At 41.7% G+C, this 27178-nt stretch overlaps 1 protein-coding gene across 2 annotated transcripts in view; it reads left to right on the top strand.

Annotated features, from left to right (window-relative positions):
* Positions 1-23123: 23123 nt before the first annotated feature.
* The window catches only part of LOC131366087 (potassium voltage-gated channel subfamily A member 3), a 29311-nt gene continuing 25256 nt past the window's right edge, over positions 23124-27178 (top strand). For both annotated transcript variants that reach the window (XM_058410255.1, XM_058410254.1), the window contains exon 1: positions 23124-25852. In XM_058410255.1, coding sequence (XP_058266238.1) covers positions 23307-24857 — 1551 coding nt within the window. In that variant the 5' untranslated portion in view covers positions 23124-23306 and the 3' untranslated portion in view covers positions 24858-25852. The remainder of the gene's footprint in view (positions 25853-27178) is intronic.

Below are 27178 nucleotides of genomic sequence, written 5' to 3' on the forward strand. Positions count from 1 at the left end.
AAACTAGGATTAGCCAGAATAAACCAGAGTAAACTGAGATAAAAAGAAAAATCTGTGATAAACCAGGATAACTCAGGATATACCTGAATAAACTAGGATAAACTGAGATAAAACACGAATCAGTGATAACCAAAAATAACCCAGGATAATCCAAGATGAAAGATTAATTAATGATATACCAAGATAACCCAGGATAAACCAGAAAAAAATTGTGAAACAGTGATAAACAGGGATAAACTAGGATAACCTAGGATAATCCAGAATAACCCAAGATGAAAGATTAATGAATAATATATTGGGATTTAATTTTAAAAATTTAAGAAAAAATTAAAGAATAACCCAGGATAACCCAAGATCATGTCATGTCATTGTCTCCCGCTTATCATCCCGCGGGCAGCAGTCTAAGCATGGATGCCCAAAACTTTCCTCTCCCTAGCCACTTCCTACAACTCTTCCGGGGGAATTCCAAGGTGTTCCCAGGTCAGCCGAGAGACATAGTCCCTCCAGCATGTCCTGCATCTTCCCCGGGGTCTCTTCCCTGTGAGGCATGCCCGGAACACCTCCCCTGGACCTCCAGGAGGCATCCGAAGCAGATGCCTGAGCCACCTCAACTGGCCCCTTTCAATGTGGAGGAGCAGCGGCTCTACTCCGAGCTACTCCCGGGTGACAGAGCTCCTTACCCTATCTCTAAGGAAATGCCCCGCCACCTTACAAAAGAAACTCATTTTGACCGCCTGTATCCGGGAGCTTGTCCTTTCAGTCATGACCATAAGTGAGAATAGGAACATAGATTGACTGGTAAATTGAGAGCTTTGCCTTTTGGCTCAGACCATTACATAGACCGCATTACTGCTGCCGCTGCACTGATCCGTCTATCAATCTCACGCTCCATCCTTCCCTTACTCGTAAACAAGAGATACTTAAACTCCTCCACTTGAGGGAGGAACACCCCTCCATCCTGGAGGGGACAAACCACCTTTTTCCGGTCGAGAACAATGGCCACGGATTTGGAGGTGCTGATCCTCATCCCAGCCGCTTCACACTTGGCTGCAAACCACCCCAGTGCATGCTGTCATCTGCAAAAAGCAGAGGTGAAATTCTGTGGTCCCCAAACCGGATTCCCTCCATCCCCTGGTTGCGCCTAGAAATTCTGTCCATAAAAATAATGAACAGAACCGGTGACAAAGGACAGCCCTGCCGGAGTCCAACATGCACTGGGAACAGGTCTGACTTACAGCCGGCAATGCGAACCATGCTCCTGCTCCGGTCATACAGAGACCAAACAGCCCTTAATAGAGGGCCATGGGCCCCATATTCCCGGAGCACCTCCCACAGAATGCCATGAGGGACATGGTCGAATGCCTTCTCCAAGTCCACAAAACACATGCAGACTGGTTGGGCAAACTCCCATGAACCCTCAAGCACCCTGTGGAGGGCATAGAGCTGGTCCAGTGACTAGGACGAAAACTGCATTGTTAAAGGTCAGACTCTCCTCTCCAGTACCCTGGAGTAGACTTTCCCTGGGAGGCTGAGGAGTGTGATACCCCTATAGTTGAAACACACCTTCCAATCCCCCTTCTTAAAAAGAGGGACCACCACCCCGGTTGCCCAGTCCAGAGGCACTGTTCCTGACTGCCAAGCTATGTTGCAGAGACGTGTCAGCCAAGACAGCCCCACAACATCCAGAGACTTAAGGTACTCAGGGCGAATCTCATCCACCCCCGGTGCCTTGCCACCAAGGAGCTGCTGGACTACCTCAGTGACTTCAGCTTGGGTAATGGATGAATCTACCTCTGCGTCCTCAGCCTCTGCTTCCGAAGGAAGGCGTGTCAGTGGAATTGAGGAGATCCTTGAAGTATTCCTTCCACCGTCCGACAATGTCCCCAGTAAAGGTCAGCAACTCTCCACCTGCACTGTAAACAGTGTTGGCAGAGAGCTGCTTACCCCTTCTGAGGTGCCGAACGGTGTGCCAGAATTTCCCTGAGGCTGACCGATAGTCCTTCTCCATGGCCTCACCGAACTCCTCCCAGACCCAAGTTTTTGCTTCAACAACCACCCAGGCTGCAGCTCCCTTGGCCTGCTGGTACTCATTAGCTGCCTGCGGTGTCCCATGAGCCAACCAGGCTCGATATGACTCATTCTTCAGCTTGACTGCATCCCTTACTTCCAGTGTCCACCAGTAGGTTCAACAGACACCAGAGACACCATAGTCAGCTCTGGATAGCTGCGTCAACAATGGAGGAGGAAAACATGGTCCACTCAGACTCAATGTCCCCAACCTCCCTCTGGAATTTGTCGAAACTCTTCCAGAGATGGGAGTTGAAGACCTCCCTAACAGAGGGTTCTGCCAGACGCTCCCAACAGACCCCCACAATACGTTTGGGTCTGCCAAGTCTGTCCGGCATCTTCCTCCGCAAGCGGATCCAACTCACCACCAGGTGGTGATCAGTTGACAGGATACCCAGGATAAAGTGATATTAAAGATGAATTAGTGATAACCCAGAATATCCCACAATAACCCAAGATAAATGATACATTAACGATATATCAGGATAAATCAGGATAATCCAGAGTAACCTGGGATGGAAGATAAATTAATAATATACAAGACTAACCCAGGATAATCCAGAATAACCCAGAATAACCCAGGATAACCCAAGATGAAAGATGAATGAATGATATATGAGAAACAAGAAGAGTCAGTGATAAACCAGCATAACTCAGGATATTACAGGATAAACTAGGATAAACAGTGAATCACTTGTACCCCAGAACAATCCAGAATAATGCAGGATAAACTGAGATAAAAGATGAATAAGTGATAACCCAGAATAACCCAAGAGGAAAGATAAATAAAAAATATATCAGGATAACCCGGGATAATCCAGAATGACCCAGGATAAACCAAGATAAAAGATAAATCAATGATAAACCAAGATAACCCAGGATAAACATTTTTGTTGTAACACATGGTTAGATACAAGTAGAACGCTAGCCACATGATGTTGAAAGATGCTAAATATGACTGTGGTACACCACCACTGCGGAACTGGGTATTAATTTCTTTTAAAGTGGCTTTGAAAAGTATAAAATATCTAATATACAGCAAATGAATATGACATGTATAAAATACAACATAACTTGAGGGGACTGTAGTCTAAATACACGGTAAAACACTGCCTACGCTGCATTTTAAAAGTACATCGATTTAAAAACATCTTTAAAAGTGCAGACATTTCTCAAATCAATATTTTCAACCCTGTAGAACTCCAAGCACAACACAAACAAAGTAATTGAATCTTTCTGCAGGCTCTGATCCACTGCTGTGTTCGCTAATCATCAGTAATGGATTCAATTTTCCGCAACAGAATGCAATCAGGATTGAGTTATTAAGCAGTTAAAAAAACAACAAAAAAAATCATGACAAATCTTGTTTGTTTAATCAACACGAGATGAAACCCAGCAAGCGGAGACTCGCAGTTTCGTTAGTCTTCAACTCCTTCTGTCCTGTTCTGGTCAATATGATGTTAATCTCTCAATAAAATTTTTTAGTATTGGTGTTTAGACTCCCAATTCCAATACAGAAATATTTCTATCGGCATATAAGGAATTTTCAACCAAATGAACCAAAACGAATGTCCAGGAGCCGTTCAAAAGTTGTTAGTGTCAGTGGAAAGCCAAGTGAAGGTAACCGAAGGAAGTTTGCAAATTTTCTGAATTTTTTTTCAGTCAGTGAAAGCTGTTAGTAAAGAATCAAGCCATGATACCAACAATGCCTTCAGCATGTGTTCAAAAGCTAGGTGATTTTTTGGACGTTTTTTTGTTGACAGATTGGTGGCGTGGGTGGTCTGTTCTGTTTTTAGCCTAAGCTTGGCATTGACATGGAATGCTTGGCTTGGGTCAGTTCTTTGTAAGCAGCCATACAGTTTCCATATGCTTCGTATTGGGAATATTGGTCATATTTTTGGGTAGATAGAACGGATTACCTGCATTTACATTATTTCTTCTGGGAAAACTCATTTCACAATATAAATTTCCACCTTAAGAGCAAATTAAATTCATATGCCGAGGTTCCACTGTATATAAAAAAATGGTTTTAATTGATTGTTTAAATGTGAAAGAATGACTTGATTTATGATCTGCATAAATTAAAGGCAGAGCCACAATTATGTAGCAATTAGCACACTCGCCTCACACCTCCATGACTGGGGGCTTGATTCCTGCCTCCATCATATGCTTCTAGAGCTTATATGTTTCTCTGGTGCTTCAGGGCTTCCCTCAGGGTTCTCAGGTTTCCTCTACCAGTCCAAAGATGTGCGCCGATTGGCATCTCTAAATTAAATTGTGTGTAGTGTGTGTCAGTGATTCTGCCCTGTAATGAGTTCAACTCAACATCTAGAGTGTTCCTCACCTTTTGTCCTGAGGCCCCTGGGAAAGACTCCAGGTTCCCTGAGACTTTCAATAGGATAATACCAGGGCAGTGGTTGCTCAGCTGGTTAAGATTGTTGATTGAAAGATCAGGGTTCAAGCCCCAGCACTACCAAGCTGCCACTGTTGGGCCCTTGAGCAAGGCACTTAACCATCATGGCTGACCACAACTTTCAGACAACAAGATTCTGACCCAAACTTCCAAAATTGGGATATGTGGAGAAAGAATTTTACTGTGCCATAAGGTATATTTAAAAAAATAAAAGCTTCTTCTAACAAGTGCCTGAAAATGGATGTAAGGATGGACACACTTGGTGTTTAGTAAGAAATTTTTTTTTAAAATTTTATTTAAGTCTTATTATTAGTAGCCTGTAAGAATCACAAAATGGTTAACATGACAGAATAAATTTTTTTACATGTAACATGAAAAGGGAACAAAATTAAATATATTATATACTAAAATAAAATAAAAAACAAATAAAATAAAATACAAAATAAATTAAATTAAAAAATAAAATAAAATAAAATAAAATAAAATAAAATAAAATAAAATAAAATAAAATAAAATAAAATAAAATAAAGGAGAGAAGAAGACAGAAAAAAAACGTCCCACCTTGGGCCTTGGCCCATTTTACTTGCCAAATATACCAAAAGTATGTTCATGTAAGGTTATATAAGAAAGCAGCTAGTCTGGCAGAATGTAAAATATTCAAGAAACTGCTGCCATTTATGAAAAAACATGCAGTGTTACCTCTTATTGTGTATTAAATTTTCTTAAGCTTAAGAAAAAACGCTGTATCTTTTAGCCACTGTGAGTGAGAAGTTGGGACAGAGGACTTCCACTGCAGGAGAAAGCGACTTCCTTCTGCAAAGAGTTTAACTGAGATGCCTCATCTGGTAGTCCAGAGATAGCAATCAATGGGCAGGGTTGCAAATGTATTCCCAGTATAGTGGACACTGTACTGAAATAACCTGACCAAAATAGGAGAAAATGTGAACCAATCTTAAATATAATATTACTCCTGTCACTGGGAGGCGCCGCAGTTTTTTTCCCATCCACTAAGTGGCTGGAGAGATGGGGTGCATCTGTGGGTGTTATTCAAGGGACAGAGTTCAATTACCTTAACTTTTAAACTTCAACTGCTAGTGAATTTTACAACCTTTATTTTAAAAAATCAATTTACCAAAAAGAAACACATAAAATGAGTTTAAATGAATGAATGGAAAGATTTATTAGAGTAGAAACTGAATTTTAAAACTGAATCTAATTGATAGTGAAGGATTTGTGAAAGGATTTAAAGTCATTTATATAAATATTGGGCTTTTAAAGAGAAACAACTACACATCCATACAGCTGTCCCACTCAGAGACACGCCCATCTGCTTCAATCAGTGACATGGCCACCCATTCCACTCAGAGACACACCCGTCTGCTCCAATCATAGACACGCTCACCTAATCCACTCAAGACATGTCCATCTGCTCCAATCATAGACATGCCCACCTAATCCACTCAGAGACACACCCATCTGCACCAATCACAGACATGTCCACCTAATCCACTCAGAGACACGCCCATCTGCTCCAATCAGAGATATGCCCACCTAATCCAGACACACCCATCTACTCCAGAGAAATGCCCACCTAATCCACTCAGAGACTCACCCATCTGCTCCAATCAGAGACACTCCCACCTAATCCATTCAGAGACATGCCCATCTGCTCTAATCCACTCAAGAGACACCCCCATCTGATCCACTCAGAGACATGCCCACCTAATCCAATCAGAGACACACCCACCTAATCCACTCAGGGACACACCTGTCTGCTCCAATCAGAGACACACGCATCTGATCCACTCAGAGACATGCGCGTCTGATCCAATAACAGACACACCCATCTGCTCCAATCAGAGACACGCCCACCTAATTCACTCGGAGACATGCTTGTCTTATCCAATAAGTGACACACCCATCTGATCCACTCAGACATGCCTGTCTGATCCAATAAGAGACATGCACATTTGATCCACTCAGAGACATGCCCCTCTGATCCAATCAGAGACACACCCACCTAATCCAATCAGAGACATGCCCATTCTGCTCCAGTCAGAGACTCACCCACCTAATTCACTCAGAGACATGCCCATCTGCTCCAGTCAGAGACACACCCACCTAATTCACTTGGAGACATGCCCATCTGCTCCAATCAGAGATACTCTCATCTAATCCACTCAGAGACATGCCCTTCTGCTACAGTCAGAGACTTGCCCATCTGCTCCAAAGAAATGCCCACCTAATCCACTCAGAGACACACCCACCTTATCCACTCACAGACACACCCATCTGCTCCAATCAGAGACATGCCCACCAAATCTATTTAGAGACACACCCATTTGGTAAATAATAATTTCTTTAACCATGTTGTCACGCACCTGGACAAACTCCGAGAAGAATGCTAATGATCTGCAGCCATGTATGTGTCTAATGGGTTGTTCTTCCATCCTCCGTCTACCCCCCTCCCCTCTCCTCACCCTCCCCATCCCAGAATGGAAACATGGTCATGTGTGTCTTGCTCTATTTTACATAACCTCAATTTTACATACAGGATTCAGGATCAGTCCTCACGTCAACATTTGTATCAGCGTGTATGTGACACTGTCGGGATTCTCCATTGGATTAATAAACATGTGGGAAATGTTGGGAAAAATTCCTTGAGGTTTCTTTACTTTTAAAAAGATTCTACATAAAACCAGAGAAAAGGGTTGCTTAAGGGTTCTCTGCTTCTTAAAAGATTCTACATAAAACCATGGAAAAGGGTTCCTTAAGGGTTCTTTGCTTCTAAAGAGACTCTATGTAAAACCAGAAAAATAGGGTTCCCTAAGGGTTCTTTGCTTCTAAAGAGATTCTACATAAAACCAAAAAATTGGTTCCTTAAAGGTTCTTTGCTTCTAAAGAGTTACTAAATAAAATCATAAAAAATGGATCCTTAAGAGTTACTTGCTTTTAAACGGGTTCCACATGAAACCAGAGAAAATGGTTGCTTAAGGGTTCTTTGCTTCTTAAAAGATTCTACATAAAACCACAGAAAATGGTTCCTTAAGGGTTCTCGACTTCTTAAGAGATTCTACATAAAACCATGGAAAAGGGTTCCTTAAGGGTCCTTTGCTTCTAAAGAGATTCTACATAAAACCATGGGAAAGGGTTCCTTAAGAGTTCTTTGCTTCTAAAGAGATTCTGCATAAAACCACAGGAAAGGGTTCCTTAAGGGTTCTTTGCTTCTAAAGAGATTCTGCATAAAACCACAGGAAAGGGTTCCTTAAGGGTTCTTTGCTTCTAAATAGTTACTACATTAAACCAGAGAAAAGGGTTCCTTAAAGGTTCTTTGCTCCTAAATAGATTTTACATAAAACCAAAGAAAATGGGTTCCTTAAGGGTTCCTTGCTTCTTAAGAGATTCTATGTGAAACCAGAGAAAAAGGGTTCCTTGAGGGTTCTTTGTTTCTAAAAAATTCTACATAAAAAAGCTTCTTTGCTTCTAAATTAAGAGATTCTACATAAAACCACAAAAAAGATTCCTTAATGGTTAATTGCTTTAAAACGGGTTCCACTTGGATCTACAGGAATGGGTACATCAATCATTTTTTGCACCACAGAAAAGGATCCTTAAGGGTTCTTTGCTTTTTAAGCGGTTCTATGTAAAATCTGAGAAAAGGGGTTCCTTAAGGGTTCTTTGCTTCTAAATAGTTACTACATAAAACCACAGAAAAGGGTTCCTTAAGTGTGCTTTGCTTTTAAAGAGATTCTATGTAAAATCAGAGAAAAAGGGTTCCTTCAGGAATGGGTACATCAATCTTTTTTTTCTAACACCAAATAGGGTTCCAATGCAGTTCTTTGCTTGTAAAGGGATTCTACAGAGTACCACAGAAAATGGTTCCTTGAGGGTTCCTATTTTGTAGAGGAGTTACAGGAGTTAAAGGAGTTCTCTAGGGTTCTGTGTCCTCATTTGAAAGTGTTTCTTGATGGTTCTTTGCTTGTAAATGGATTCTAGTCAGAACCAGGAAAAGTGTTCCCTGGGTGCTTGTAAAGGGATTCTATTTAGAACTATGGAAAAGGGTTCTTAAACAGATCTTGGCTTGTAAAAAGATTCCATTTGGAAGCATGGAAAAGTGTTTTCTTTTCCTCAAGAACCACAAAAAGGATTCCTCAAGTGTTCTTAGCTTGGAAAAAGATTCTACTCTAAAAAAAAAAAAAAGTGTGTCTTAAGGATGATCTGTTTGGAAAAGGGTCAGAACCACAGACAAGGGTTTATTGATGTTAATTGCTTGTAAAGGCATTCTGGTTGGAAAGATGAAAAATGAGGTTCCCTGAAAGTTCTTTTCCTGACAGAAGAAACCTGTTGTTGTTTTAAGCTTTCATTCAAAGAGACCACCTGAAAATGTTTAAAAGATGATATGATGTTTTATTTTCATCAGTCAGCAGGATCGGTCAGAATGATGGGCTTTTAACTGTTTAATTATAAACATTCTTTGGCCAAACGTATCTGTGATTTGAATCAGGCAAAAAATCAAACAAGCTAAAGTAGAAAATATCTGAACATCATAAACACTTTGGTTTTGTCCTTCCAAACACACAGCCTCCTCTGATCACCCTGTAACCTGATCCACGTTCCTCCAAGACTAAAGAAGATAACAGCAATTGACAGAGATGTTGAAGAAATCCAGGAAGGGAGCGAGTCTGAGATTAAAGACAGAGCTGAAGCAAACTGAAGGGCGCCTACAGCAAAGACAGAACGACCCAGTTACTAAACATGGCCTGCCCGAGAATGAACGCAGGAAGGACGAGCGCGGAGGAAGATAAATGACACAGAGGAGAGAGACAGAACGGAAAAGCCCTTCTGAGACTAGCGCACTGTGCTAATTTAGCCACCCCGAGTGACTTCTTACCCCACTGTCCCCTAGAAAGGAGGAGAAAAAAAGTGGACTTCAAGTTCACCCGAAAAGAAATGTTTAATGTAGGTTTAAAATGGTGTAGCTTGTTGCAGATGACGCTGTCACTCCAGCTGCTGCTGAACAGCTGGATGTCTTCTACACTAATTAGTGTGTGAGTGTGTGCATACTATTCAGTGTTTATTCATAGAAAGGCTAGTTAAAGAGCAGATTAAAATCAGCTGTGTGCGTCATGCAGGGGAATCGCAGCTGGCTGGAGATGATGAGAAAGGAAAAATTTTGGTGAACAAGTTGATGCTGTTCAGCTGCTGTTCTCTCTTCAGTCTTCTAAAAGCTAGTGACATCATTACACGACGAAAGGAAGACAATCAGGAGGAGACTTGAATACTCTCATCACTGATGTATCGCCATGGGCTGCGTCCCAAACCGCTTACTACCACAGTAAATGCTAGGTTACATGTAGTCCATGGTATTTATAAAGTGATTTTATCTATTTGATTAATCTTCTGCAATGCTGACTGATTAGGAACAATGCTGATCAGTGATTGGTTGTCAAGAGAGAGGTGGATAAAAGCAGTGATTAGTGATTGAGAACAATGACCAGTGCTTGATCTGTGGGAACAGTGCTGGCCAGGGATTGGTTGTTGGGAGCCAATGATTTCGTCTTGGAAAGAATGGTGGTTAGTTATTAAACGTTTCGAGTAATGTTGTCCAAATGGCCAGTGGTTGGTTTTTGGGAACAATCATGGCCATTGTTTATCTTTTGGCAATAATGGTGGCCAGTGATTGGTTTTTGAGGTGGCCAGTAGTTGTTTTTTTAGGAAGAATGGTGGCCTGTGGTTGTTTCTGTGACCAGTGGTGGCCTATGTTTGTTGGTTGATGGCTAGTGATTTGGGGTGGCGAGTGGTTAGTTTTTTGGAAACAATGGTGGCTAGTGATTGGTTTTGGTTGAATTTGAGACCAGTGGTGGCCAATAATTGTGTTTTTCTAACAGTGTTGGCCAGTGATGGCTTTTTGGGGTGGCCAATGGTTAGTTTTTGAGAACAATTATGATCACTGGTTGTTTTTTGGGGTGACCAGTAGTTGGTTTTTGGAAAGAATAGTGGCCAGTGGTTGTTGTTTTTTTTTTTGTTTTTTTTACCAGTGGTGGCCAGTGATTGTTTTTGAGACCAATGGCAGCAGTCAGTGATTATTTTTTGGGAACAGTGGTGACCAGTGATTGTTTTTTGATGTAGCTAGTGGTCAGTGTTTGGAAACAATTATGACCAGTGGTTGTTTTTCGCAGTGGCCAGTGGTTAGTTTTTCGGAACAGTGAATCCCAGTGGTTAGTTTTTGGGGTGGCCAGTGTTTGGTTTATGGGTACAGTGCTGGCCAATGCTTGGTTGCTGAAACCAATGCTGTTCAGTGGTCATTTGGAACATCGTCTTGTGCAAGTTCTACACATTGATGGTGAATAAACTTAACCTGCTTAACTTGAGAAACCAGCAGTTGTGATGCTGTATCAAGTGCAGCACAGTCCCTCATATGAAGATCACTAGATTCATTGCTTAAGTGACCTAAATGTAGAGTCACTAAAGTGGCCCAAAAAGTCAGCAACACTGAAGATTTTTTGTGGCTGCTACATACAAAAAGATATTTCAAAGCTCAAGAATGTCAAGCAAGTATATTAAAGACTAATGTGAGATTAATTTCTATTATTTATTAGTTAGATTAGCATCTAAGCTCCGGGGCTAAAACAAAGAGGCAAGTTTCAGACAGCAAAGATCATAGCTGATTACTGAGTACATTTCAGCTATTCCTTAATTAAGAATACATTTCTGTTTATTTAGGAAGGAAACTGAGGAGGACAAGAGGAAACTGCTTAGCTGTCTATCATTAGCATGAGGAAAGCATCAGTCCAACACTATGTCCCTGTCAGAAATATATACTGTATATATAGCTATGAATTGCTAAGAATTTAGAATTAGCATGTTCTCTATCATTCTCAGTTAGCAGGACATACAAGAGCGAGATCACAGCAACTCTACAGTACGTGCTGCCTAAATTAATCTCTCTATTTAGGGCATGTAGCTATAAAAATGCTAAAATGTCCTGCAAGAGAGGAGCAGTGGGAATAAATGCACTTTCTATTGGCCATGCTAAATATAGACGAGTCTGAGGGCCCTTATTAACCTGCTAAATGAGGCTAACTCTTACACACTGCTCCTGAGATGTTGAACAGAAGTTAAGACAGGAAAATAAGAAAAACCATGAAATCCTTTGAAGCCATTTTGACTGCTAAAGCAACGAGAAAAACAAAACAAAACAATGCAACACATTCCCTCAAGGCTAATTAGGCTAATTGCTAGTCATATAGGTATGGCAGCTCTGGTGCATAACTATAAAGGCAAACTTTATCCAGTTTTGAAAGTACATATTTTGTCTTTCTTTTCTTTTTCTTTTTTTTTTTTAGCAGCACCATTCTTCTAGTTCTCAGGAGGTTAAGCGCCACAGAGCTAGCTGTTAGCGCACATCTGTTTTATTGCAAACTATTAATCAAACACCGCATGCATTTACCAAACAGGGCTTTAAATCACAGCTGGCTCTGTGTGAGGGTGTTTGAAGTGCCGACAGCCACGTGTTTAGCCGCAGGTTTAGCACATTAGCTTGTGTCAATGTGGAGTTCTGTTATTAATTACTGCAAACTCAACCAGAATTAAACCAAGCTGAATTCTTGCCTCAAAAGACAAGTCAGGTTGTGCTTTCGAACTTGGCATTTTTTCCTCAACAAATGCTTTTAAAATGCTTCGCTGCAGGGCTGTTTTTTCCTTTCTTTTAGTCACAGACTCCAAAATTAAAACTTTTCAGAAAAATGCAGAGTGACTCAGAGATTTTTTTACCCCCCAAGCTGACAGGGCAAGTGGGAAAAAACAGCGTATAACAAAGTAGTGGTAAAAGAGTCCAGTTAGTGACAGAATATACAGTGAAAGCTTGGCTTCTTAATGCCCTCTCTCAAGAATTTTCACCTTAAGAAATGAAATATTTCAAGAAAGTTGCATCAGCATACGGAGCATTTTCGGCATGCGAACGAACCAAAGCAAACCAAATGGCAGCTAAGTTGCGTGTACGTCCAGGAGCCGCTCAAAACTTTTGCGTCAGTGGAAAGCCAGATGAAGCCAACTGAAGCGAGTTTACAGATTTTCCGAACTTTTTTCAGTCAGTAAAAGCTGTTTGGAAAGAGTCAACCCACGGTACCAACGTGATCTGTTCTATTTTTGGCCCAAGCTTGGTGGCACGACTTCCTGTGAGGAGCCTTGACATGGAATGCTTGGCTTGGGTCAGTTCTTTGTAAGCAGCCATACAGTTTACATACGCTTCGTATCGGTCATATTGGTCATATTTTTGGGTAGATAGAATGGATTATCTGCATTTATATTATTTCTTATGGGAAAATTTGTTTCGCAATACAAATTTCTGCCTTAAGAACTCCTCTCCAGAATGAATTAAATTCATATGCTGAAGTTCTACTGTAAAGAGATGTATGACATGTTGAACTGAAAATATTCCATTGTTAATATTCCTGGCATCTGAAATGTAACTACATCTAATAGACATTTTTGGGAGGTTGATTCATAGAATAATATTCTACACTAGAGAGCAAGCTTATCTGATATTAGCTCGGTCTGGTTAGCATTGTTTTGGTTACAGCATGGATGTTATAGTCATTGTTTGTACTGTAACATTACTGAAAATATTAGGGAAGTTTTTATACCCTTGTCTTAAACCTGTTTTAAAAATACATAGATTACTGTTCTAGATTAAAACAAACAAAAAATGCTTACTTTTAAAACCAAATGAAGCAGTTTGAAAATTTTAATTTTTTTAATGACATCATAACGGCTGTTATAGAAGCTAACCAATCGGCTGCTTAAACTCATGCTCATTGAATTTACACACTCATTAGAATCCTAACACTCTAATAAAAGAATTATAATTGCTGTAATTGCCTTAAATTGCCCCTTGGGGATAAATACATTTTTAAGTTGAAATTGAATTGAATAATTTCTGTAATAAAAAGAAAGAAAAAGAATATTTCCCTTTCACTTCCTATTGAGTTCAGAGTGTCAACAGTTAATAGCATTTCCCTTTAACACCTTAAATTACACTGACCAGGCATAACATTATGACCACCTGCCTTATATCGTGTTGGTCCCCCTTTTGCTGCCGAAACAGCCCTGACCCGTCCTGCACTGTGTATTCTGACACCTTTTTATCAGAACCAGCATTAACTTCTTCAGCAATTTGAGCAACAGTAGCTTGTCTGTTGGATCGGATCACACGGGCCAGCTTTCGCTACCCACATGACCCTGTCACCAGTTCACCACTGTTCCTTCCTTAGACCACTGCAGACCGGGAACACCCCACAAGATCTGCAGTTTTGGAGATGCTCTGATCCAGTGGTCTAGCCATCACAATTTAGCCCTTCGTCAAACTCGCTCAAATCCTTACACTTGTCCATTTTTCCTGCTTCTAACATCAACTTTGAGGACAAAATGTTGACTTGCTGCCTGATATATCCCACTCACTAACAGGTGCCATGATGAGGAGATCATCAGTCTTATTTACTTCACCTCTCACGGCTCAGAATGCTAAGCCGTCTTTAATTTAGCTCAACAAAACTAGACACATTTGTTTTTTATCCTTAACACAAACAACACAGTTTGAAAGTAACTATGCCATGTTTTTGTTTTCACTTTTTTAGCAGCGATTATTACAACCAAACCTCGAAACATATTTTCTACAAGCTTTCAGTGAAGTGTGTTATTGGTGTTGTCTATCCCCGAGGCAGCTCTGTTGTTGTTGTTGTGATATTAACCTACCGCAGTGCATTGCAGGACATCAGGAGCATACAACCAAATGTTGTAGCAGAAATTATACTATAAATCTCCCCAGGTAGTGCTTCATAAAGTGTAGCTTCAGAAATATGCACTTCGTTCTTCATTAGAAAGTGTGCATTTAGTTTTTTTATGGCTGTGTATAAATGCAGGCATCAGATAACTATTAAAGCTGAACAATAGCGAAAAGAACAAAACTAGTACACGAATATCCTTCCACAATCCGAAGAAATGTTCATCTAAGCTTTGTACAGAATGGGTGAATTTTCATACACTGTAGCACACATGTAGTACACACTCAGAACTGTGTGTGTGTGTGTTAGGAGCTTTGTGACCATCTCCTTCTTCAGGTGCGGTTTGTCCTTGCAAGAATTCTGGGACTCCATGGCTTTAGGCTGATGCACACACACACACACACACACACACACCTATTGCTGGCGTTTCCTTTTTGTTACTATCCATTTTAAGGCTCTTTCTCTGACATAATGATTACTGTAATTAATTTAGTAATGCTAATAAGGATGGTTTATCTTTTTGTGTCATATAACCCACACTAAGAACAAGATGACTTATACATTACAGCATGGTGGAACTCTTTCTTCACATATCCAAGTTGAGGTCAGAGCAAAGGGGCAGCAATGATACAGCACCCCTGGAGCAGAGAGGGTTAAGGGTCTTGCTCAGTTGCCCAGCAGTGGAGCTTGGTGGTGCTGGGGCTTGAACCCTGATCCTCCAATCAACAACCCAGAGCTTTAACCACTTGAGCCACCACTGCCCACACGCACAGAATTATAAGAAAAGGAAGAAGAAGCAGCATGACACAGATTCCCTTCAGTACTGGATATTCCCTCTGTACTCAGCTTGCTTTTCTCCCATGTACAGCTCTCTGGTCTTCATGTTGGTTTTTTTTCTCACAGGTGAAACTCAGAGCTTTAACCAAGATTAGACATTCAGAACTGTTTACTGTTTAAATCAGGGCTGTCCAACCTTATCCTGAAAGGGCCGGTGTTGTTGTGGGTGCAGGTTTTCATTCCAACCAAGCAGAAGCCACATCTGAGTCTAGTGAAAGCCAAGATCAAGGTGGATTAAACAGATGGAATCAGGTGTGGCTCCTGCTGGATTCAAATGAAAAGCTGCACACACACACACACACACACACATACCCACACACACACCTGCCTTTTGTGGATCAGATTGGACATCTCTGACAGCAAGAAACATCTGACACAAGTTGCATATTCATATTTATAATTAAGAAATACTCTGATCTGATGTTCATTTCTGCTGTGTGTGTGGGGTGGGGTGGGGTAGGGGGGCATCTTCTCCCTGTGTTCTTGGGTTCTCTCCTGTGGGTTCTCTGGTTTCCTCCCAGTCCAAAGGCATGTGCTGAAGACTGAGTGACATCTCAAAATTGTCTGTAGTGTGTGTGTGTGTGTGTGTGTGTGTGAAAGAGAAGTTTGCATCTTCTCTCTATGCTTGGGGTTTCCTTGGGGTTCTCTGGTTTCCTTCCAAGTCCAAAGACATGTTTTGTAGACTGAGTGACATCTCTAAATTGTCTGTAGTGTGTGATTGTGTGTGTGTGTCTGTGTGTGTGTCTTAAATTTGTTTCCTCTCCCCATGCTTGGGGTTTCCTCTGGGTTCTCTGGTTTTCTTCCCAGTCCAAAGACATGTGTGTGTGCGTGTGTGTAAGCGTGATGTTCCCTACCCTGAATAACCTGTGATAGATAGATAGATAGATAGATAGATAGATAGATAGATAGATAGAGTCTATCTATCTATCTATCTATCTATCTATCTATCTATCTATCTATCTATCTATCTATCTATCTATCTATCTATCTATCTATCTATCTATCTATCTAATATTTTTTGTTATTTAAGCCACAGAACCTTTGATCCACATAAAGGACTTTAGGAACAAACGATTGAATAAATTCACCTTGCTAACACCCAGTACACTCCCTTATTAATGACCTTGACCTTTTTCATGTCTAACCACCATCTCCCGCCCACATGAAGGTAAAACCACCAGCTCCTGTGACTTTTTGATGAGTCGAGTGAATAGCCGTCCAAATGTGTGTTGAAACATGACCTTTAATGACCCCATGAACCCAGCCTCTAGTTTACTCTTTTACTTTTTCTCTTAACGGATCATATTAACACAGATGCACGCAGTGTTTGTAGCTAAACATTCGAGTTGCGAGTAATTAGTGCTCGTTGCTTTGCATTTTGGAGACAATAATCCTATTAGTATAATGGGAATTCAATCATAATCAGTAGGCTACACTGAAATGAAATGAACCGAGAAACGACGTTTAAAAAAAGAAGGGACAAAAGACGGTCACGGGAGGTGTAATGATGATGATAATTGGATTTGTGGGTAGAATTGTGCAGGAAAGACTCTGATGTTGTTCATGAGCAGCTGTTTCCTTTATTGATCTGATTAGCATCTACAGTGTTATTGTCTTCTGGAGCTCTGGTTGAAGGGAGGTTTTAAATTTCTTTTACATTTTAATAGGAACCAATTAGGCAACAAATAAAAACCCTAAACCCGATACACTGAACAGGCATAACATTATAACCACTTGCCTAATATTGTGTTGGTCCCTCTTTTGCTGCCAAAACAGTCTGTTGGATTGGATCACACGGACCAGCCTTCGCTCCCCATGTGCATCAATGAGCCTTGGCCGCCCATGACCCTGTCGCCAGTTCACCACTGTTCCTTCCTTGGAATACTTTTCATAGAGACTGACCACTGCAGACCAGCAACACAGTTTTGGAGATGCTCTGATCCAGTGGTCTATCCATCACAATTTGGCCCTTCATCAAACTCAAAGCTCAAATCCTTACGCTTGTCCATTTTTCCTGCTTCTAACACATCAACTTTGAGGACAAAATGTTGACTTGCTGCCTAATATATCCCACCCACTAACAGGTGCCATGATGAGGAGATCATCAGTCTTATTCACTTCACCTGTCACTGCTCACAATGTTATGCCTGATCGGTGTACATCATAAATTACTTAAAATCTATTTCTTAAACACACAACTTGAGTCCAATCTCTATCTCCAAACTCTAACCCTACACCCATAACATCACCCTTACATCCTAAAACTGAACCCTGAAACTTTTGCACCATTAACCCTTTCATTCTCTTCACTGATCTTACAAAAAGCGTTTTTTTAGCGTTCCTATAAGGCGCTATAAGATATATAGAAAAAGTCTGAACACCCCTGTTAAAACTGCATGATATAAATTTTGTGATATAAATAAGATAAATCATGTCAGATTAGTTTCCAACTTTAATGTTGCAACCAAAACAAATAGGTAAAAAATAGACAAACTTTTCTAACAGGGCATGTGACTGTGCTCTGAATTAATCATTCACATTCAGTGCATTTTTTAAAATCATGAATCATGTCATTTATTTTCCATTTCGCTTTCAAAGTCAGCGCTAAGCTTATCACGATGACGGTGAATGAAGTTCTGGACATTTAAAGCATGAGGAGGAATTAAAGGGTAGATCTAGATTTCTAATATTAAATGTCAGCTTTCTGTTATTTTATTAAAAAGAATGATTTTCATTTGAAATTTTATAAATATTTTTAGGCCAAGATTTTACAGCATTCACACTTGTTTTTAGTTTCATTCCATGGTCAAAGCAAAGCAGCGTTTTATACGAGGAACAAACAGCCACTGAAAGAGCTTTTACAGGTACAAATGTCTCTGGCGGCCTGACTGATAACCGCGCTGCTCTATTCAGAGATAAAGAAATGTCAGTTTTCTCTCATATAATAAAAGCATCTAGAATGAAATGTTCAGACACACTGTGTACTTTGCATTCTGGGTAAAATGTCCTTGTGATTTTACCACATGTATGGTTTAATGTGAAGGTGTACACAAAGTACAGCGCTGTGAAGATGGTGATGACGTGGCTTCTATACCAGTCAGTCTAAATGAAGGAGGTGTGGTCTTGGTATGAGTCAGTCTAAATGAAGGAGGTGTGGTCTTGGTATGTGTCAGTCTAAATGAAAGAGGTGTGGTCTTGGTATGTGTCAGTCTAAATGAAGGAGGTGTGGTCTTGGTATGTGTCAGTCTAAATGAAAGAGGTGTGGTCTTGGTATGTGTCAGTCTAAATGAAGGAGGTGTGGTCTTGGTATGTGTCAGTCTAAATGAAGGAGGTGTGGTCTTGGTATGTGTCAGTCTAAATGAAAGAGGTGTGGTCTTGGTATGTGTCAGTCTAAATGAAGGAGGTGTGGTCTTGGTATGTGTCAGTCTAAATGAAAGAGGTGTGGTCTTGGTATGTGTCAGTCTAAATGAAGGAGGTGTGGTCTTGGTATGTGTCAGTCTAAATGAAAGAGGTGTGGTCTTGTTATGTGTCAGTCTAAATGAAGGAGGTGTGGTCTTGGTATGAGTCAGTCTAAATGAAAGAGGTGTGGTCTTGGTATGTGTCAGTCTAAATGAAGGAGGTGTGGTCTTGGTATGTGTCAGTCTAAATGAAGGAGGTGTGGTCTTGGTATGTGTCAGTCTAAATGAAGGAGGTGTGGTCTTGGTATGAGTCAGTCTAAATGAAGGAGGTGTGGTCTTGGTATGTGTCAGTCTAAATGAAAGAGGTGTGGTCTTGGTATGTGTCAGTCTAAATGAAGGAGGTGTGGTCTTGGTATGTGTCAGTCTAAATGAAGGAGGTGTGGTCTTGGTATGAGTCAGTCTAAATGAAGGAGGTGTGGTCTTGGTATGTGTCAGTCTAAATGAAAGAGGTGTGGTCTTGGTATGAGTCAGTCTAAATGAAAGAGGTGTGGTCTTGGTATGTGTCAGTCTAAATGAAGGAGGTGTGGTCTTGGTATGTGTCAGTCTAAATGAAAGAGGTGTGGTCTTGGTATGTGTCAGTCTAAATGAAGGAGGTGTGGTCTTGGTATGTGTCAGTCCAAATGAAGGAGGTGTGGTCTTTGTACCTGTCAGTCTAAATGAAGGAGGTGTGGCCTCAGTGTCAATTAGTTTCATTGGAAGGATGCGTAGCTTCTGTACCTGTCAGTCCAAATAAAGTTGGTGTGGCCTTAGTGTCTGTTAGTTTTATTGGAGGAGGCGTGGCTTCTGTACCTGTCAGTTTAAATGAAGGAAGTGTGGTTTTTGTATGTGTCAGTCCAAATGAAGTAGGTGTGGTCTTGGTTTATGTTAGTCCAAATGAAGGAGCTGTGGCCTTTGTATGTGTCAGTCTAAAGGTAGGAGATGTGGCCTCAGTGTCTGTTAGTTTCATCCAGTTAAAGGATATATGACTGTCATAGAGTCTCAGTGAAGGAGGTATGGTCTTTGAATCTATCAGTCCAGTAAAGGAGGTGTGGTCTTTGTACATGTCCTGTATCTGAGTTACTTTAAGTGAAGGAGGTGTTGCCTCTGTGTCTGTTAGTGTCAGTGAAGTGGGTGTGGCCTTTGTGTCTATCAGTACCAGTGAAAGAGGCATGGTCCCTGTTCCTACCTGTTCAAATAAAGGAGGCTTATGTATGTGTTAGTCCAAGTGAAGGAGGTGTGGCCTCAGCATATTTATTAGCCTAAATGAAATAGGCGTGGCCTTTATGTCCCAGTAAAGAAAGTGTGCCCTGTACATGTTATTTCTAATGAAGGAGGCATGTCCATTATATTTGTCAATGCAGTGAAGAAGGTGTGACCTTTTTGACCGAGGAGGTGAGGCAGGTGTGGTCTCTGTACTCAGTACCACTTTTCTTAAAAAATCATAAAACTCTAACAGGGAATAGATTTTAAACATAAAGTTTACAGTTTAGAAGTGCAGTATAGATGAGAGTTTAGGATTTAAGTTTAGAGTTTAAAGTTTATGATTTGGGGGTTTGATTTAAGAATTATGAACCACTTTTAATTTAACTGGTTAAAAGTCCATGTGACATATTTTATTGACTATTATTCTTGAATGCATGCTATTTTAAAAAAGCTTGTCCATGCAACATTTCTCTTAAATAACACTGGACACTGTTGTAAAACTCTCAAATTGGTTTATGAAGCTGAGCGGCATAATCTGCACCCAGTCTGAACACAGCATTAGTGAATGATCATCCTACTGGTTTGGTTATGTAAATGAGTTGGTGTCTGCTGCTCCTCCTCAGACTGAGAGAGTGGACTGAGTGTACTGAGTGTGTGTCACTGGCAGATGACTGTCCACCTCCTTCAATTTTACATCTTGTGTAATGATTTTAACTCATTAGGAGCCTTGGATGAATTATTATTATTATTATTATTTAAGAAAAGTATATGATTTCGGATAAACTCAAGTCCATTTCAAAATGATGGACAGCTACATTTTACACACACACACACACACACACACAGACACACACACACTCACACACACACACTGCCTGTATTCTTCGACATTTCCAAGTAAATAAATGATTCCCTTAAGGTCTTTGTATTGATCTGCATGTGTAGCTGCAACAATCCTACTTCTATGTTGATTTATTCATCTCACAAATACATTTTTAACCTTATGGCTCTTATTAACCATCCGGAAAAGTAAACTTAAGTTAACAAAATAAAAATGTGATAAAATCCCAGTCCCTTGCAGAAGACACAGATACGAATATTATATGTTGTGCTTCTGAAGGAATCCTGATCATGTTTGCTGTTCTGATCTAGAGGGAATGTACGTATAGATTTCCGTTACTAATGTGGCATGACACATACACTATATTGCCAAAAGTATTCGCTCACCCATCCAAATAATCAGAATCAGGTGTTCCAATCACTTCCATGGCCACAGGTGTATAAAATCAAGCACCTAGGCATGCAGACTGTTTTTACAAACATTTGTGAAAGAATGGGTCGCTCTCAGGAGCTCAGTGAATTCCAGCGTGGAACTGTGATAGGATGCCACCTGTGCAACAAATCCAGTCGTGAAATTTCCTCGCTCCTAAATATTCCACAGTCAACTGTCAGCTGTATTATAAGAACGTGGAAGTGTTTGGGAACGACAGCAACTCAGCCACGAAGTGGTAGGCCACGTAAACTGACGGAGCGGGGTCAGCGGATGCTGAGGCGCATAGTGCGAAGAGGTCACCAACTTTCTGCAGGGTCAATCACTACAGACCTCCAAACTTCATGTGGCCTTCAGATTCGCTCAAGAACAGTGCGCAGAGAGCTTCATGGAACGGGTTTCCATGGCTGAGCAGCTGCATCCAAGCCATACATCACCAAGTGCAATGCAAAGCGTCGGATGCAGTGGTGTAAAGCACGCCGCCACTGGACTCTAGAGCAGTGGAGACGCGTTCTCTGGAGTGACGAATCGCGCTTCTCCATCTGGCAATCTGATGGACGAGTCTGGGTTTGGCGGTTGCCAGGAGAACGGTACTTGTCTGACTGCATTGTGCCAAGTGTAAAGTTTGGTGGAGGGGGATTATGGTGTGGGGTTGTTTTTCAGGAGCTGGGCTTGGCCCCTTAGTTCCAGTGAAAGGAACTCTGAATGCTTCAGCATACCAAGACATTTTGGACAATTCCATGCTCCCAACTTTGTGGGAACAGTTTGGAGCTGGCCCCTTCCTCTTCTAACATGACTGTGCACCAGTGACCAAAGCCAAACCAAAGGTCCATAAAGACATGGATGACAGAGTCTGGTGTGGAGGAACTTGACTGGCCTGCACAGAGTCCTGACCTCAACCCGATAGAACACCTTTGGGATGAATTAGAGCGGAGACTGAGAGCCAGACCTTCTCGTCCAACATCAGTGTGTGACCTCACAAATGCGCTTCTGGAAGAATGGTCAAAAATTCCCATAAACACACTCCTAAACCTTGTGGACAGCCTTCCCAGAAGAGTTGAAGCTGTTATAGCTGCAAAGGGTGGACCGACGTCATATTGAACCCTATGGATTAGGAATGGGATGTCACTTAAGTTCATATGCGAGTCAAGGCAGGTGAGCGAATACTTTTGGCAATATAGTGTATGTTGCAAATGTTTTGCATAACCTGGTAACAGAAGCTTTCGAGTATCAGCTCAGGGACAAGGGGGACACTGATGTGGTATTATAGTATTGCACTGAAAATACAGGAGGTGGAAATGGTATGACAGACTCGGATGCCGTAATGATGGCGGTGTCCAGGTAAGGGGCTCAATCAAGGAGATGTCAGCAAGGTGGAGTGAGCAAATGGTCTTTAAACACAGAGAATGTTGGTATTTAAATGTGATATGACTGAGGTTGAAAGTGTAGTTCTCATGTCAATGAATCCAGAAATAAAAAAATAGATCAATGAACTGATTTGTCAATCTCCATGAATTCATAGTCAGAGCTAGAAGGAAATAGTTGCATAGTTGAATGATGAAAACGATAAGTGATAGAATTTGCACTCCGTTCAACCAGCTTTAAAAATATCATTTATACTCTGTTGTAAATGTCAAACAAGATATTTGATATATTGATATAATTATACTGATGTGTTTATTTTTTAAAGACACGGTAACTTAGCAATGTGAATCCATTTAACATATACCTAATCTTAAAACAATGGAGCCATGGCCAAAATAGTGGAAGGGAACAAAGGAAAAAGGGAACAAGGGGACAAGGGTTCAAGGGGAAAAGGGGAAGTGGACAAGCAGCTGAAAAATGCAGGGAATGGAGTTAGACTTGAAACTGATAGTGTATTATTATTATGTGTAACATTTTTGGCTTCCCCTCTGAGTGGTGAATCAAATGCAACAAGAGGAATCAAATCAGTAAAAACTCAGTTCTGCTCAACAGGTTTGTTCTACAGAATCGAATCAATGAAGTGAGTCAAATCAGTAAAACGATTCATAACAGATCATCAAGGCATGGAGACTAAGCCTTTTGACGTCTGTCTGCTTTCTGATTGGACAGAACCTGGGCTCATGTGGAGCGAAAGGGCGGATGGAGGCGAGTCGAAGGTGATATAAAGGCACGAAGAGGAAAAAAAGGAGAGTAAAAACAAGGAGGAAAGAAAGAGGGAGAGAGAGAGAGAGAGAGAGAGAGAAAGAGAGAAGGAGTCTCGTCTCGTCTCTTCTCCTCTCCTCTCCTCATCCCGCGCGCGCGCGTGCGTGTGTATGGATGACCACCTGAGTCTCCTCCGCTCTCCTCCGCCTTCCTCCTCCAAACACCGGGGCGACGGCACCCAGGTGAACCGCGGCTACACCGACACGGAGCGCGAGGACACCATGACGGTGGTGGCGTGCGGCGAGAGCAACGTGGAGGAGCCCGCGCTCGAGCGCTACGAGCCCCAGCACGAGTGCTGCGAGCGGGTGGTGATCAACATCTCCGGTCTGCGCTTCGAGACGCAGCTCAAGACGCTCTCGCAGTTTCCACAAACTTTACTCGGCGACCCGAAAAAGCGGATGCGCTATTTCGATCCGCTCAGGAACGAGTACTTTTTCGACCGCAACCGACCGAGTTTTGACGCCATCCTGTATTACTATCAATCCGGCGGGCGCATCCGGAGACCCGTGAACGTTCCCATCGACATTTTCTCCGAGGAGATCCGCTTCTATGAGCTCGGCGAAGAGGCCATGGAAAAATTCCGGGAGGATGAGGGATTTATTAAAGAAGAAGAGCGTCCTTTACCGTCGCGCGAGTTTCAGAGGCAGGTATGGCTCTTGTTTGAATATCCTGAAAGTTCAGGTGCGGCGCGCGCCATCGCCATCGTCTCCGTGCTTGTCATTCTGATTTCCATCGTTATCTTCTGCTTGGAGACGCTGCCCGAGTTCAGAGAGGATGATGACCGAGAGCCAGCAGTCACCGCCACTATGTTGAACTCCACCACCACGGCTCTTCCGAGCCCTTTCTCGGACCCTTTCTTCGTCGTGGAGACGCTTTGCATCATCTGGTTCTCGTTTGAGCTCCTGGTGAGATTCTTTGCATGCCCGAGCAAAGCTACATTCTCCAAGAACATCATGAACATCATTGACATCGTGGCCATCATTCCATACTTCATCACGTTAGGGACGGAACTCGCAGAACGCCAGGGGAACGGTCAGCAGGCCATGAGTTTAGCCATTCTCAGAGTGATCAGATTGGTGCGTGTATTTAGGATCTTTAAACTCTCACGCCACTCTAAGGGCCTTCAGATTCTGGGTCAGACACTCAAGGCCAGCATGCGGGAACTGGGCTTGCTCATCTTCTTTCTGTTCATTGGAGTCATTCTGTTCTCCAGTGCCGTCTATTTCGCTGAAGCTGACGACCCAGACTCGGGCTTCAACAGCATCCCGGATGCCTTCTGGTGGGCCGTGGTGACCATGACCACGGTGGGATACGGAGACATGCACCCTGTGACCATCGGGGGCAAAATTGTCGGGTCGTTGTGTGCCATCGCAGGCGTCTTGACCATCGCTCTTCCTGTCCCGGTTATCGTCTCAAACTTCAACTACTTCTACCACCGGGAGACGGAAGGAGAGGAGCAGGCACAGTATCTCCACATCACAAGCTGCCAGCCGCTCTCGTCCTCGTCTGAGGAGTTGAAGAAGACGCGCTGCTCGTCCTCGTCCTCTCTCAGCCGATCTGAGTACATGGTGATCGAAGAAGGAGCCTTCACTCAGCCCAATTTCCCGTCCCAGAACAACCAGAACTGCGTCCATATCAAAAAGATCTTTACAGACGTTTAAGACTTGTTTTAATAACGATTTAACAGACTGTAATAACAATAATCATCCTCCTCGAGCCGTGTGTGAAGGTTAGACATGGCTGTGACCTCCATTTTACGCTTGACAGGTGAGGAGAGACATCTGAGCCCCCATGTGTCCATCCGCTCATCTGTCTTACTGTGTGCTCTCAGTGTTAACTCGATAGGAGACGCTAAAGGACAAATGCTAATTGCCTTCACTTAATGATTAGTATTAAGCAGAAGTAATGTAAGCTAGTGTACCTGCAGTTTTATTCAGTTTCTCTGCATAAACACTCCACAGACAGCGTGAGACAGATAGATAGATAGATAGATAGATAGATAGATAGATAGATAGATAGAGAGAGAGAGGGCGAGGGAGATAGAGGGAGAGAGAGAGAGAGATTCAATCTGGAATTTATCATCATAATCCTAAAGTCTCATTATAATAATGGACTCGAATAATTTGGGTTATTTTCCTGTCTTGTGTGCCGTCAGTATTTCATATCAGTGTAATAACCAACACTGTTAAGCATGTGTGTGCGTGACTGATACCACGCACACACACACACACACACACACACACACATATGCGCTTAAATATTTTGAGTGCCGAAGGACAAGGGAGAGGGATAAAGGATAGAGAGGGAGGGATAGAGACAGCATCCTGCTCACTCCTGGAATCATGAGGTCTCCATAGTGACGCCGGTTTCCCCAGTAACCCGCTGCTGTTGCCATGGCATCCTGATCAGTTTCAAGGGCGAGACTCCAGATGGCTGTGCCATGAATGAATAAACGAGCCAGGATGCACGATGGAGTAAACAAATGTGCAACAGGCGTCCACACACTCCGGGATGAAGTGCAGTGAGCGAGGATGTCTAACAGAGGAGGAATGTTTCTAGTGTTCGAAAGAGGAGACACTTCATGAAGCGAAGGAGGAGTGGAGTTATGAATGGATGCTTACACACTCTTCTCGCCCTGTGGAGTGTGAACGCACAGGTGGGTGGAGGAGGGTTACTCAACTTGTACTCATTTTGTCAAATGACACACATCCTTGTTTCAGTGAGGGCGGAGCTTCAGTTAAATTTCATCATCCAATCATGGACTTCACTTACTTCTTTGGATATAAATACTGCTCTTAAGTTATAATTAAATTACTATTCTGGTAGTAGCTAAGTTCACCAGTAAGTTGCCAGTTAAACAACTTATAACTAACCCGTGTAGCCTAAAACTACTACCAGTATTTCTGCTACATCTCTCTTTCTTTCTTTCTTTCTTTCTTTCTTTCTTTCTTTCTTTCTTTCTTTCTTTCTTTCTTTCTTTCTTTAGCATATTAATTATTTAATTAATTGCTGGCTAACTTATTTATTTGTTTTTAAGTATGGTTGACGATTATTCATTTGGTTGTGTGCTTGTCTATTTATTAATTGAATTATTTATTTGCTTGATTGTATGTTTTTTGTTTGTTTGCTTTTTTTTTTACCTATCTATCTATCTATCTATCTATCTATCTGTCTGTCTGTCTGTCTGTCTGTCTGTCTGTCTGTCTGTCTATCTATCTATCTATCTATCTATCTATCTATCTATCTATCTATCTATCTAATGATTTATTCATTTATTCAGTCAATTACTTTTGAAAGGTCTTGTCATGACCTCTACTATTCAAAGCACTAAAGCAACAATCCATAAAGAAAGAGAACATTTTATTTCCAAAATAAAACAAAAACAGAACACAATGTAAAAAAGTGCAGTCCCAAAAATGTTTAATCAAGCTTGTGATCTTATTTACTGTAAAGCTCCGCCCTTTTTTAGTTCGAGAATGCCCGTCACTGTGCTGCCTGACGTTTGATGTGGTAACTGGAGCTAATACACGGTATGACCAAAAGTATATGGACACCTGCCCATCGCAGCCACATGTGGACTGTTGCCACGTCATTGAAAGCATGGAATTGTACAGATGCTTTACTTTGTACATTCTTTGTCTGCTTTAGTGTTATATTTTCCTAAACCCTGATCCCAGCCCAAATCCCCACAGCTACACTCCAAAATCTGGTCTAAAGCCTTTCTTGAAGAGCGAAGCGAATCAGGAACGATATTCAACAAAGCACATGTGTATGATGGTCAGATATCCACAAACTGTATACAGTGGAACCTTGGCATATGAATGTCCTCACTCACCGATTCTGCCATAAGAGTTTAAATTTTGTAAGAAATTTGAATCGGCATATGAAGCATTTTCTGCATAGGAATGAACCCGAACCCCGGCTAAGTTGTGGTTACGTAAGCGAAGCTTACTGAAGCGAGTTTATGAGTTTTACAAATGTT

The sequence above is a fragment of the Hemibagrus wyckioides genome, linkage group LG15, assembly GCF_019097595.1.
Source record: "Hemibagrus wyckioides isolate EC202008001 linkage group LG15, SWU_Hwy_1.0, whole genome shotgun sequence".
Classification (NCBI taxonomy): Eukaryota; Metazoa; Chordata; class Actinopteri; order Siluriformes; family Bagridae; genus Hemibagrus; species Hemibagrus wyckioides.